The sequence below is a fragment of the Hyperolius riggenbachi genome, chromosome 6, assembly GCF_040937935.1.
Source record: "Hyperolius riggenbachi isolate aHypRig1 chromosome 6, aHypRig1.pri, whole genome shotgun sequence".
Lineage (NCBI taxonomy): Eukaryota > Metazoa > Chordata > Amphibia > Anura > Hyperoliidae > Hyperolius > Hyperolius riggenbachi.
The window spans coordinates 232,239,816-232,254,948 of record NC_090651.1 but is presented as its reverse complement, the minus strand read 5'-3'; the positions used below and the strand labels follow the sequence as shown (position 1 = coordinate 232,254,948).

The following is a 15,133-nucleotide window of genomic DNA, read 5'->3' as shown; positions in this document are numbered from 1 at the left end:
CAAAATGAGTCTTTCAGAGCAGTCTGTGAAGTAATGACCTCTCCTCTAGCAGATAAAAAGTAAACAGTTCACTTACAGTTGAGATAATAAAAGTCAGATAACAGCCCTCTCCAGGATTTATGCTGGGAATACACGTTAAGTTTTTACTTTAGATAGATGGGTTCGATAGATAAATTCCAACCTGTCGGATCTAGTTGATTCTACTTTCGTTTCGATTCTCCTCATTCAAGTGAATGTAATTGATAAGAAAAGATAAGGAATCAAGAGGGGAATCGAGCAGTGAATCGAGAGTAGAATCTATCGAAAGCGAAAACGACAGCAAACACAAACGCAAAAACGCATCGTGTATTCCCGGCATAAGACTTAGTCGGAGAGTTAATTGCTTGTTTGCATAGAGATAACAACTGGAGTTTCTTAACTCTTCCTGTACTGGAAACAATTAGACTGATGTATCTGATCTTAATGTTTTATTTCTTAGCTGTACTACACATACAAATCATTTTTTTTTTTTTCGCTTCAATGTCTCTTTAAAGTGACCCTATATGAAACCTGCCATAGTGGTCACTAATGATAAGAGACCTTGGCTGTCACTCTACAATAATGACTTCTTGTTATTGGTGCTCGAGCATATAAGACTATTGGGTACTTATCCGTTAGCTGGGCGCATCCGGCAGGTGGCGCTAATTACTATTCCCCCTCCAGGCCGCCGTGGATAGTAGGAAAAGATGCAACGCTGGTGGAGTTTTGTGGCCACCTGCCGGATGCGCTCGGCTAATGGATAAGTACCGACTGTTGTAACTATTGTAACACATTACTTTGTGGACAACCAACTAACAGACTGGCACCGCTCCAATCTGTACTGAACTCGGCTGCCCGACTCATTCATCTTTCTTTTCGCTCGTCCTCTGCTGCTACCTTCTGTCAAGCTCTTCATTGGCTGCCAATTAAGCAGAGGATCCAGTTCAAACACTAAACCCTAACCTACAAGGCTCTCCACAATCTCTCTCCTTTGTACATCTCATCACTAGTTTCCAGATAACAACCCAACAGCAATCTCAAATCTGCAAATGACCTTCTTTTGTCACATTTATGTATACAAGATTTTGCACATGCTTCACGCCTCCTCAGGAATCCGTTTCTACCTTTGGCCAGTTCCACTTCTGACCTCTAGGTGTAAATATTATATACTAGCCCACCTTGTTCCCCCCATTCCTTTAGATCCAAAGCTCACAAGGGCAGGGCTCTCTCACTCTTTTGTGTCTTGGAATATGTTGCACATGTATTCATATTAATTTTGCCACTGTAGTTACCAATTCTGTATTTTTTACGGATTCTGTATTTTGTACCAACTCTGTATTTCGAATATAGACGTATACCAATGTCTGTATTATTTTGTACCTCACAATTTTTTCTTACTTTGTACAGTGCCACATAATATGTTGATGCTTTATAAATCAGTAATAATAAATGATTATAAGTGTCCATACCCACTTCCTACCCACATGACAACACATCATTCCTGTCACATGGCGGAATGGGGGCATGCTACTTGATGACTACATATACCAATCACTAAAACTCTGTCAAATCCAATAACAATTTCAAATTCTTTTACTTTGAAAACTGGACATAATGTTGCCAAAACACTTTTGTAGTGATACATCCTTGTACACATAGAGCTGATGTACACAGTATTGTACCTTTCTTAGCAAAAGTGGGGTTCACTTTAAGCTAAACAAAGTATGGAGTCAGGATAATTAGCCAGCAATACATGACGGAGACTCACCTGTAAATCATTCCTGGCGAGCCAGTCTGACGCAACGATAATCTAGCCGGAGAGTCCGTGGTGGATTCTGGATACATTGAGCCAGCTTCAATGGCTGAGCTCAGTGCGTTGGTCGCCGTCTAGAAACTGCGGAGCAATAACATGAATATGTAAGACACAGGGCAAGTGACTGCACAAAAATAAAAACATTGTAAAAAAAAAAAAAATAGTGCAGACATGCAAACACATTCATTGCATCAAACCTATCAATGGATTAGGACCAGGAGAGGAAGTTAGGATGTGTGCTCCTAATCCATTGATAGGTTTGATGCAATGAATGTGTTTGCATGTCTGCACTATGCATGTTACAGGGCCAGAGTTAGGACACCTATGTTTACCTGGGTACTTCTGCGCAGTATAGGTGATTAAGCATAAGAATGCATTCTTCTGTGAACTAAAACCCTGGCTTTTAATTTAGCTGTAGGGATAACAGTTGTGCCTGGATGAGTGAATCTGTGAATGCAATTGTGTGAACATTTGCATGTGAGTGTGCGAAGGGTTAATAGATTTTTGATATTATCAATAGAGCCATCAGCGGCTCGATTGATAATAAAAAAATGAGCCATATATGCCCAGCATTGGGCTTAAAGTATTAGAGACAGAGGATCAGCAGAATAGCCAGGCAAATGGTATTGCTTAAAAAGAAATAAATATGGCTGCCACCATATCAGTTGTCCTTTACCTCTTTCCAATCCTATGGCTGATCTTGCCTGATTTTCAGTAACCTAGAATAGATAGCAGAAGCCTCTGTGGAGAGCATATTTATCATTTTCTATAAAAAATATAACATCATTTCAAGTAACCCACCAAACGCTTTGATGTCTACAATAAATAAGAGCTAGGGACTTTGCTGGTGAGAAAGAATGTTTGAGAAGGAGAATTTTAGGAATTCCACTTTCAATGAAGGTCTCTGCCAAGTTATGTCAATTATTTCAATCTGTTTTAAAACATTTTATTTAACAGAGTATCCGGAACTCAACTAACCAGCAGTCTCAACCAACCAGCACAAATCACTAGCAGTACTTAGAGTGGTAAAGGCCAACTTCTTAGGCAGTTTGTGGGTTCTGCTGTGCTTAAAGACTGGTTTTCACCAGGGCTGTGGAGTCGGAGTTGAAATCGGAGTCAAGGAGTTGGGGCAATTTTGGGTACCCGGATTCGGAGTTGGAATCAGAGTCGTTGATTTCATAAACTGAGGAGTCGGAGTCAGGAGTCTGATTATTTTTGTACAAAATCCACAGCACGGTTAAGTATTAGACTAAGGAGTCGGAGTAGAGGAGTCGGGGCCATTTTGGGTACCCGGAGCTGGAGTCAGAGTCGTGGTTTCATAAACTGAGGAGTCGGAATTGGAAGATTTTTGTCCCGACTCCACAGCCCTGGTTTTCACGGCTCCCCCGAGGTTAATATACTTTTAATACAGAGCTCATGGTTTGTATATAAAGTGAGGTAAAGTACTGTATTAGCTGGGCCTATTTCTAACATTGAGTCTCAAGCAACCAGAAGGACCCTTATTCGGCATCAGTGCAGGCTATCCTAGACTCTACTGTACTGTCTTTTCTTTGAATCCACTTTGAGGGCTGGAACCCACAAGGGTGATTTTTTGAGCGTTTAGGGAGCGTTTGAAAATGCTAGAGTTTTGTATAAACACTCAGCTAATGTAATTGGATGGGGCAACTTCCACTGGAGCGATTGCGATAAGAAAAATTACAAACGCAGAACATGCAGCATCTTGGGAGCGTTAGCGCTTCAATGTTAAGCATGTAATCGCTGGCGTAATCACTCATCAAAACCTGCACTGAGCGATTTTGCAAGCGTTTTGAGTTACTGCACACTGTAACAAAATTGAAAGGACCAATCAGACTTTAGAACGCTAATCGCTACACAACCGCTGGCAAATTGATACACTTTTTAAAAGCGCTCCCTAAAACGCTCAAGAAATCGCTTACAAACTGCTCATACAAAACGCCAGAGATTTCTATTAGCCATAGCGTTTTGTAGTGGGTTCCAGGCCTGAAAGATTGTAAAAGAGCTTGCAATGGCTTCACAATGCACTTCTCACAATAGTGCCAATAAGGGCACGGTTCACACGGGCGTCTGCTGAGCCTTCGCTTGGCGCCGCGTTCAAACGCCAGCTTTTGAAGGCTTTTGGGAAGCATTCAAGGCTAGCAGTTTTGGTCTCTGCTATTGTTTCCTGGCGTTTACCGCCTCTGAAAGCAACATGTTGCTTTCAAGATTAGACCCAACGCTGAGATCTACTGCCAGGCTTTCATGAAAGCCTGCAAAAGCCAGCTCTAAACGCTCCCGTTCACTTGAATGGGAGTGCGGTAGATCCCAAAAGACGCTGCGTCTGAAACGCCACGTAAACGCCCATGTGAACCAGCCCTAAATCAGAGCCCACCAATTATATTGTCTGTGGGAAAGTCAAGCAAGAATTTAAGGAACTCTAATTCCTGGGAAAACAGTTTAGACAATGTTAAAAAAAAACTACTGGACAACTTTTTTTTATTTTTGAAGATTAAATAATAAAAAATACTAATAATACAAATTACATTGGGGTCAATTACTAAACTGCAAAAAAAAATTAAAAAAAATCTCAAAATAGTCTAATCAATGCAGTTTAACTTCTTAGAGGGAAACTACAGCTAAGAAATAGAGGGAAACTACAGCTAAGAAATAGAACATTAGTAGCACAGATAGGAATCTCATATTGTTTGGAGTACAGGAAAAGTTAAGGTGCGTACACACGCACTACCGGCGGCAATGACGGGTCCGCCGGACGTTCAGCCAACAGTAGCGGATCGTTCAGAAACAGCCTTATCAGTCTGCCAACAGCACATACACACGCACTACTGTCGGCTGAACGTCCACCCAGCGAGAGGGTCTGGCGGACCCGTCGTTGCCGCCGGTAGTGCGTGTGTACGCACCTTTAAACTTCAGTTCTATATGCAAAAGAGCACTCTGAGCTCTCCGACCAAGCTTGGTCAGCTTGGAAGGCTAAAGTGCTGATTTCTGAAGCACTTATCTCAACCTGTCTCTCACTGTTTCTTGCTTGTTTAAAGGACAACTGAAGTGAGAGGGATATAGGGGCTGCAATATTTATTTCCTTTTAACCACTTAAGTCTATCTGGACGGATATATCCGTCCAGATAGCCTGCCCTGCTGCAGCTGAGCCGGGTGCGCTCCTGCCGCCTTCTGTTAACACAGTTCCCATTCATAGATCTATGTCTCCCTATGAAAAACTATTGGCTTCTCTGAAAAGCCGCGATTTTTCTAAGTTTCACATCATCCCTTCAGTTCCAGTAAGCGAGAGCTCTCGCTTATAGGATGAAAAACAAAAAAAATTACTGTCGCCATCTTGTGGCCAAATAGTAAAACTACATCTACATACATTTTTTTTTTTAAATATACACAATCAATTACATTTAAAATTATCTGTTTACCTCCCCACTCCAAAAAACCCCAAATAAATGTTTTTATTAAAAAAAAAGTAAAAAAAAAAAAAAAATTACAATAAAAAAATCTTAAATTGTTACCTAAGGGTCTGAACTTTTTTAATATGCATGTCAAGAGAGTATATTACTATATTTGTTTAAATTATAAGCTTGTAAATAGTGATGAACGCAAATTGAAAAAATGCACCTCTATTTCCAAATAAAATATTGACGTCATACATTGTTATAGGGACATGATTGAAATAGTGTAATAACCGGGACACATGGGCAAATAAAATATGTGGGTTTTAATTATGGTAGCATGTATTATTTTAAAGCTATAATGGCTGACAACTGAGAAATATTTTTTTTTCCATTTTTTTTCTTAACCACTTAAGTCTATCTGGACAGATATATCCGTCCACATAGACTGCCCTGCTGCTTCTGCGGCAGGCGCGTGATCCCGCCGCCTTCCGTTAGCCCAGAGATCAATGAATGGGAACAACGTTCCCATTCATTGATCTAAGTCCTCGGCAGAAAAAACAACGGCTTCTTATCAGAGGACGCGGTATTTCTGCACAAAAAAAAGTTTCCCGTCCTAATGCTTCCTGGAAGCGAGAGCATTCGCTTCCAGGACTTTTTGACTGTGGCTATCTTGTGGCCAAATAGTAAAACTAAACCCACATGAATTTTTCATAAAATAAACACATAATATTAAATTTAAATGTAACGGTTTACCTCCCACACCAAAAATTACCCGAATAAAATTTTTAATAATTAAAAAAAAAAAAAAATACAATTAAAAAAAAAAACAGTTACCTAAGGGCAGAGCTGGGACAAGGTCCTTCAGCACTCAAGGCTGAGACACCAAAGTGCGCCCCTCCATCCCTCCCCCCAGCCATTACACACTGATTGCTACTAGACTAAGAGGCGCCCAAGGGCCCCCAACCTCCCTAATACCTTAATCTCTAGTTATCTGACTTGCAGTCACTGCCATGTATCCCCTTTTCCTATTTCTTTCTGCTTCAAACACAATTGGGAATGACAACTGAATGAATTGTGCGCCCCCTCCTATACTGCGCCCTTTTTAAATATGCATGTCAAGAGAGTATATTACTATAATTTTTGAAATTATAAGCTTGTAAATAGTGATGGACGCAAATTGAAAAAATGCACCTTTATTTCCAAATAAAATATCGGCACCACAAATTGTGATAGGGACATATTTAAAGAGAGTCTGAAGCGAGAGTAAATCTCGCTTTAGACCTCATAGTCAGCAGGGGCGCGGCTAATTATAGACTAATGAAAGATAAACACGCGGCTGCTGCCGGTAACTAGGGGCAGTGCAGGAGGACACTGGGGACATTACAGGGAGTCCCCGACATCGTGGCGAGGCGGCGTTTAGTATCGGCGGGCGTTCGTATGTCGAGGACTCCCTGTATTCGGACTATAAGACGCAGTGACTTTTTCCCCCCACTTTTGGAGGAGAAAAAGTGCGTCTTATAGTCCAAAAAATATGGTATTTGACCCTTTGCAGATGTAAATAAAAATGAATGTTTTACTAATTTAGAAAACTTCTGAAAACTAAAAGATTTTTCTTGGGCATACATACTGGTCAAAGTAATATCTTTGTTCTAACTTCATAGTTTGTCAGGCTCTTGTCCAGGTGTTACAGACAACTTCAGAAGAGTTCTGCTCTGCCTCTGGGTCTCAAATGAGGCAACTCCATGACCTTTGCTTGCAGCACTAGACAGTTTACCATCACGCGTCTCTTTTTCTGTCTCCACACTGCTTCATTGAGATCATATCCAAACTTCAAACCTATCTCCGCACTCATCCACCCAACACAACGACATCTTAGAAGAGGTCTTAAATAAGCTGTGTTCTATTTCCAGTCGCTGTGACGTGACACTGAGCACTCTCCAGAAAACCCCATGCCAATCATGTCCTGGAAAGGGGAATTATTGATGAGTTATCTGCTACACAGCCCAGACCTGCTGACCTGGATAAATACTGGATATGAGAACGTGGAAGGCAAAACCACCTTTTAAAGTGGAGCAGTCACCAAAACACAACATGCCATTAAAAACTTTAACTACAGCCTGGGCTGCATCAAAGAGATCCGCTAAATTTCATAGGTGTGCAAATTTCAAGACAGCTACATAGCTTTAAAGTGAAAGTCCACTTTTGCTGTGAAAAATACAATTAATTCAAAAGCAACTATACACAGTACAATCTCTGTATAGTAAACTCCAAGGGAGCCTGCCAAGTATTTTACTATAGCAGAAGTTTACTTTGGCTGCTTTTCCACTTGCAAGCGCGACTGGGCAACCTGCTTTTTCTACTCACAGCAATTATGCAGTGAACCATTTGGAACAAAACGTGATTGAATTGAAAACGTGCAGGCACACTATTGCGTTTGTGAAAAAAGTTGGGCAAAAACAAAATCGCGCTGATGGAAAAGGAGCACTACAATTTAAATGGCGATTGCTGTGCTGCTGAGATTGGCAAAACGCCAGTGCTCTGCTTTTTTGAGCAGATAGCAGCAAGTGTGAAAGCAACCTTAGGCTAGGTCCACACTTGTTCGTTCCAGATCGGATGCGTTTCAAACGGATCAGTTTTTGTAAATACAATTTTGTTCCTCACCGTTTTCTTTAAAAATACCTTTTTGTAGCCTACATTTCCAGTCCGTGAAAACGTATCCCCAGCCCTGGCCATGAGGGGGGGTCCTGCCATGCTGGAAGGGGCAGCAGCCAGAATGGGGGGTATGCAGCGGAAGGCTGCAAACCCCCCCTCACCTGGGTTCCCCCTTCCCCGCTCAACCTCCAGCTAGTTTATGCTTAAAATACTTTAAAAATCAATGTTATAAAGCAAGCGGTGAACTTCCTTCCTTGCGTTCCACCGCTCGCTGCGTCACTTCCTGTAATTCCACCCTCTGTACTTCATTGGGCGGCATACAGGAAGTGATGTGGCAAGCGGTGGAGCGCAAGGAAGTAAGTTCCCCACTTGCTTTATAACATGGATTTTGAAAGTATTTTAAGCAGAAACTAGCTTATCACGTGAAGTAACGCTGTTTGCGCACTAACCTTTGCACACGACAGCTCGCGTGATAACTACTGTGATAGCAGTTATAACGCTTTAGAGAATCAAGTCCCTAGTGTGAACCTAGTCTTAATCAGGATTGGTCATATATTTTAAAACCATACAAGTGCATGGTCAGGACCATGGGACTGAGTTTACTATAGTCGGATGTTTACTATATCACAGTTTACTCTATTTGAGATTCTACTGTACACTGTAAGGAATTTAGCAAGCCACATGGCAGATTTCTAAGTGCTTTGATGTTGTAGATACTAAGCTAGACATTTCCAATTTGTTCTTTAAGGAAGGGATTAAGTGAAAGGATGTGATTATATATTTATATTATTAGCCCGGGGTCATTTCAGTAAAATAAAGATATCTCTGTGGATTATGAAATCATCACTGCAGTAGAGAAAAGAAGTGCCAGTGAGCGGGAACAGTGCTTATAGTGCAGTGCTTTAACACTTGATACTACCTCTGCATTCAACAGAAGAAAAGCAGAGTGAATGTGTACCAAGAACACTATACATAGGCTTCCAAGAAGAATTCTCGAATTCCATGGGAGACCAGCTCATTGTTGCAAGCGGAGTGCCGCATCTGTGGCTCTCCTATATATTCTAATACACCGACAGTCTGGTGAAACAAAGCAGAGAGAAAGTGTCTCTACACAGATACAGGAACCATAAGCACCAAGACATCTGCTGAGCAAAGTTCTACGCAGGACCTGATGGCTCCATACAGCTTTCTACTTGACTTTCCACTGCAGATCACTCTGTACAAACAGGGACATATAGCTGTATTTTGTATTGAGTTTGGCCCTGAGACCTGATGTTTATCGGGAGAGTCCAAATTTCCTAGCATTACGGCACCGCCGGCTTCAGCACAAGTGGAAGATACAACCATAATAAATAGCCATCCACAAAAAACGTATCGTTCCATTTTTCACTAGAAGAAATAAAACAGGAGACTGCATACATAAAATTGCAGGCTACCACTCTGGAAAATCTGGTGCAGAAAATGACAAACTTGTCAGGAGATGCAGCTACTTCCTGTTTACAGGGATTTCCTCTAAAAACAATAGAACTCTTATCTCCTTTTTAAGCAGGATAAACTTCTCTGTGACTAAAGGTACCCATACACATAGATTTTCAGCAGATTCGACCAACAGATAGTTTCCAGTCAGGTCGAATCTGACAGGAAGCTATCTGATGTGTGCCACACACAAGGAACTGATTTCCAATAGATTTCAGTTTAAAATTTTCAGAATTAAATCTATTGAAAATCAATCGAAATGCAGTGTTGCACCAATGCAACATTATGGACCAGTGATCCGCTGCCAGCAGCCAATCGACCTAGATTTTCCGCTCAGACAGAGCGAGAAAAATCGAAATTTGTTGAAAATCGATCATGCTTCCTGCTGCATCAATTTCCAGCCGACCTCTGTTAACAAGATGTGATTACCAGGAAAAGAGAGAAAGCACATGCTTATGCTAAACTGCTGTGCATAGTAAAGGCATAAAAAGCTAGATGGCAGCATAAATTACCTACGGGACTAATTGAGCAATGGCTCACACCCGTGCTATTTTAATGGGCTGCACAATTTTGTAATCTTGTTTTGACCTAGTGCCGTCTGTCACCCTTCATTATCGCTGTCTGTAACCCTATTTATTGTCTAGCTGCGCAAAATGTGTTGGTGTTTTATAAATAATAATAATAATAATGATGAACATGTACTGTTAAGCATATCTGTTACTGCAAGATGCAGAAACCATGTAGGCTTTCTTTAACCACTTCGGGACCAGCACCCTCTGCCCCCTTAGGGACCAGAGGGTGCTGGTCCAGTAAACCGCCGCTTTCCGACAAATCGCCTCTAAAATCCGCCGCTCCAGACGGTCATGCCGCTCTGTCCCCGCTGCAGGCTGCTCTCTCTGCCGTCGGTATGACTGAAGAGAGCTGTGCGCCGGTCAGGAGCCGCTTTCATTTGCTCCTGACCCTGTCACTTCATGTAAGCCAATGGGAACGGCTTACATGAATGACAGAGCCAGGAGCCAATGAAAACAGCTCCTGCCCGGCTCTCAGTGCTCTGCCATCATAGAGGCGGCAGGGCAGCATATTGCGGCGGAAATCGAGCGGCGACAGCGGTGGGGACGCGCGGTAAATGGGACGTAGAGTTTACGTCAGGTCAGAACCACAGTGACCCCTGCCCGCCGTAGATTTATACTGCGGCGGTCCGCAGGTAGTTAAAGCAGGGCTGTGAAGTCGGATTTGAGGTCGGAGCAATTTTGGGTACCTGGAGTCAGAGTCAGTGGTTTCAATAAACTGAGGAGTCGGATGATTTTGTACCAACTCCACAGCCCTGGTAAGAATTAGACTAAAGAGTCGGGGCAATTTTGGGTACCTGGAGTCGGAGGTTTAATAAACTGAGTCAGATGATTTTTGTACCGTCTCCACCGTCCTCACAAAATAAGAAAAAAGTAAGCTACCTGATACGGGGGGCTGAGCGGATCAGGTGGCCGCAGAAAAACGCCGCTCCTGTGGGCACTTTTTTTTGTGACCTACAGGTCACGATGCTGCATGGAGAGACTGCGCGTCCCTCGCAGCGTGCAGGGAGGCAGCGGAGCGGCAGGGGGCGTGGCCAGGGAGCGAGAGCTGCCCAAAGGCAGCTCTGGAAACCCTGCAGGAACGCCTCTAGTGGGGGTTTTTAACAGGGTATCCCTCTCCCTGTGTTTACCTCCAAGATAGCAACAAATAGTGTCGCTAATCTTGGGGGACTATAGCACAGCGGTGTGGGAACACAGAGGCATGTCATGAGTCAGAGAATATGCCTCTGTGTCCCATCTGCCCCCCATTTGCCCACCTCGGGTTCTCTTTAAAGCATAACAGAGTGACATGATGAAGTAAACATAAACCGTACACATAAGTTGCTAGCCCTATTAAGAAAATATCTTAGTCCCTTTCTGTTTTCCAGTATAGCAAAAGTTAAAAAAAAACTTGAGTTGTTATCTATGCAAAAGATCTTGTGGGCAGCTTGTCAAATTACTGAAAAGTAAATAGAAACTTAAATGCTATATTTGTCAGAGAGAAGGCTTCACTGCAAGGAAGTTCAAAGGGTTATTACTTCTGTATCTTTTTCAGCTTAAAAGGCAGTGTGTGGATTCTAAACTGCAGTTGTCACAGTTTGATACAATCTTAACCTCCTTGCCGTGGGTAGGAGGATTTCTCAGGCCCCGCTGGGCTGATTTTCAATTTTTTTTTTCCTACACACAGCTAGCACTTTGCTAGCTGCGTGTGGTACGCGATCGCCGCCGCTACCCGCCGCCCCCCCCCCCTCCAGACCCCTTGCGCAGCCTGGCCAATCAGTGCCAGGCAGCGCTGAGGGGTGGATCAGGATTCCCTCTGACGTACCAACGTCCACGATGTCGGTGACGTCATCCCGCCCTGTCGCCATGGCGACCGGGGAAGCCCAGCAGGAAATCCCATTCTGTACGGGTTTTCTGTACGGGATTTCCTGCTTACTCTGATCGCTGGAGGCGATCAGAGTGGGTGGGGTGATGCCACTACTCAGCGGCTGGCTCGCTACATGATTTAAAAAAAAAAAAAATTAAAAAGTGCTCTGCTGCCCCCTTGCCGCAGGAATTGGACCGGCAAGGGAGTTAAATAAAAGCTAGAAAAAAAAACCCAAACAGAACCATAAAATAAAAAATATGAGATTCTTCAATACTTCTAATGTTGTATTTATCATCCATGCTACGCATACAATTCATTGGGCCCAATCTAATTCACTTTTTCTCCTTCATTTTTAGTTTTCTCCTAGGTGATATTTTCATAGTTATTTTTATTTTGGTTGAAAAAAGACATACGTCCATCGAGTTCAACCAATTCACAAACTTACAAACTCATACAGGGCACATGTCCCTTTGTTTACATTCTGGCCTGTGCGACTCTTTAGGCCACTTTAAAATTATGACCCGCCCCATGACATCACACCGCTACCGCCGCACCGATTGGCCGCCGGGTCCCTAGAAGAGCGGGGATATGGGGATCCCGGTAGCCAAAGAAAGGCAACAGACAGTCGAGGACAGAGTGGACTCCTAAACAGCTAAGAAAGCCAGGAATTCTCAACCCCGACCTGAACTTGGGATTACCGCTGGCAGCTTATTTCTCCTACCCCGAGCTCAGGTTGGGGTTACCGCCAGGGAGGTTAATGGGTTTGTAAGTGGTGAAAAGATGTAATGTAAAAATAGGACATCCATGTTCATGGAATCCCACAGACTTAAAATGCCCATAGACCTGACGATTATGAGCAGATTCGACATCGAATCCGATTATAGGTAAATTTGTCTCTTGTCAAAGATTCCCGTCCAATTTCAGCATGAAATCTTCAGGGAATCGGCTGAGCCTGCCATGTCCACACCGCTGCTAGCCCCAATGTATAAATATGCCCCCCCAGTGTGTGCATTTATACATTACCTGTCCTGTAGCAGCCTCCTTGCGGTGTCCATCTAACATATAAATGCACACTTGGGAGGGCACATTCGTTGTTCCATCGCTCGTTCAAAAATTGTCCACCGTACCACCGTGCACCCAACCAACCAACTTTGGCCCGACATCTTGCGACCATGCGACCAATTGCCATCCCGAAATTGGTCGCTTTGTTGGATGGGCATGCACTTTTCATTCAATTCAATTATAATAATCGAATTAGATGGTCGATCGGCCGACAAGTCATCTGATGTATGGCCACCTTAACACGTTATCCCTTCTGCAATTATTGAATCACTGCAGTGAGGCTAAAGACAGTGAGGTGGCCAAAAATGATAAGGTGGCAATACACTTATAAAATTGCAGCAGATACGACTATCAGATAGATTTCTGTCAGATGCCTATAAGGTCGAATCTGACAGGAATGTATATGATGTGTGCCACAAAGTAGGAACAGATTTCAGAATGAAATCTATTGAAATTCGATCAAAATGCAGTGTTGCACCATTCGATCCAATGCATCCCTATGGGCCATCGATCGGCTGCCAGTAGCCAATCGACCCAGATTTTACGTCCGGACCGATCGAGCAAATCGATCGAAATCGGCCAGAAATCGATCTGCGGATCGATCATGCTTTGTGCTGCATCGATTACTAGACGATTCGATCAAACCGGTCGAATCGGCCGTCGATAGATGGCTAAAATCGACCAGTGTATGGGCCCCTTTACTTCTTGATTTGTGCAAATACTGTATCTGGAGAAACCTTGATCCAAAGACTGATAGAGATAAGAAAAGGAAAGTATAAAGGTGACCATACACTTGAAGATTTGCAGCAGATTCGACCATCAGATAGATTTCTGTCAGATGCCTGTCAAGTCCAATCTGACAGGAATCTATTCTGATGTGTGCCACACACTAGGAACAGATTTCAATCGATTTAAATACATTATTGGACCATTAGATCCAATGCAACTCTATGAGCCATTGATCTGACTGACCTAGATTTTCCATCCTGTTAGATAGATCATCACGATCAAAATCGATCTAAATCGGCCACAAATCGATCGAATGGGGAATTTGCTAGAAATTATTCTATAGATCGATTCAATCGATCGCTGAAATCGACCCCTTAAGGCTAGGTGCACACAATGCAATTTTCTGACAGATTTACTGTCAGATCGATTATTTCCAGCATGTCTGATCTGATTTCTGATGGATTTTCTATAGAAGTGAATGGAAAATTAATAGGAAATCAGATCAGATATGTTGGAAATAATCAATCTGACCGTAAACCTGTAAGAAAATTGCATTTTGTGTACCTAGCATTAAAGGTCCACCTTGATGCATTCGGACAATGCAGCAAGAGCATTAATACCAATGCTGCAAAGATCACCTTCACCCCAGACTTTGGACCAATGGAGGAAAAAGATGGATTGATGAAACGTATAGTGGGATGCAAAAGTTTGGGCAACCTTGTTAATTGTCATTATTTTCCTGTATAAATCGTTGGTCGTTATGATAAAAAACATAAGTTAAATATTTCATAAAGAAATGAAATCACTATTTAGTAGATCCTCCTTTTGCAGAAATCGCAGCCTCTAAACACTTCCTGTAGGTTCCAATGAGAGTCTGGATTCTGGTTGAAGGTATTTTGGACTATTCCGGTTTACAAAACATCTCTACTTTATTTACAGGTTTGATGGCTTCCGAGCATGGACAGCTCTCTTTACCTCACAACACAGATTTTTAATTATATTCAGGTCTGGGGACTGAGATGACCATTCCAAAACGTTGTACTTGCTCCTCTGCATGAATGCCTTTGCGGATTTTAAACAGTGTTTAGGGTGGTTGTCTTGTTGAAAAATCCAGCCCCGGCGCAGCTTCAGCTTTGTCACTAATTCCTGGACATTGATCTCCAGAATCTGCTGATACTTGGTGGAATCCATGCGTCCTTCAAATTTGTCAAGATTCCCAGTCCCTGCACTGGCCACACAGCCCCACAGCATGATGGAACCACCACCATATTTTACTGTAGGTAGCAGGTGTTTTTCTTGGAATGCTGTGTTTTTTTCCTCCATGCATAATGCCCCTTGTTATGCCCAAATAACTCAATTTTAGTTTCATCAGTCCACAGCACCTAATTCCAAAATAAAGCTGGCTTGTCCAAATGTGCTTTAGCATACCTAAAGCGCCTCTGTTTGTGCTGTGGGTGGAGAAAAGGCTTCCTCTGCATCACTCTCACATACAGCATCTCCTTGTGTAATGTACGCTGAATGGTTGAACGATGCACAGTGACTCCATCTGCAGCAAGATGAT

The 15,133-nt window shown here is 42.7% G+C and overlaps 1 protein-coding gene across 4 annotated transcripts in view; it reads right to left on the bottom strand.

The window, feature by feature from the left end:
• Positions 1–15,133, bottom strand: part of KCNAB2 (potassium voltage-gated channel subfamily A regulatory beta subunit 2) — a 420,882-nt gene that overhangs the window by 307,568 nt on the left and 98,181 nt on the right. For all 4 annotated transcript variants that reach the window (XM_068240498.1, XM_068240500.1, XM_068240499.1 and 1 more), the window contains exon 2: positions 1,787–1,912. In XM_068240498.1, coding sequence (XP_068096599.1) covers positions 1,787–1,863 — 77 coding nt within the window. In that variant the 5' untranslated portion in view covers positions 1,864–1,912. The remainder of the gene's footprint in view (positions 1–1,786; positions 1,913–15,133) is intronic.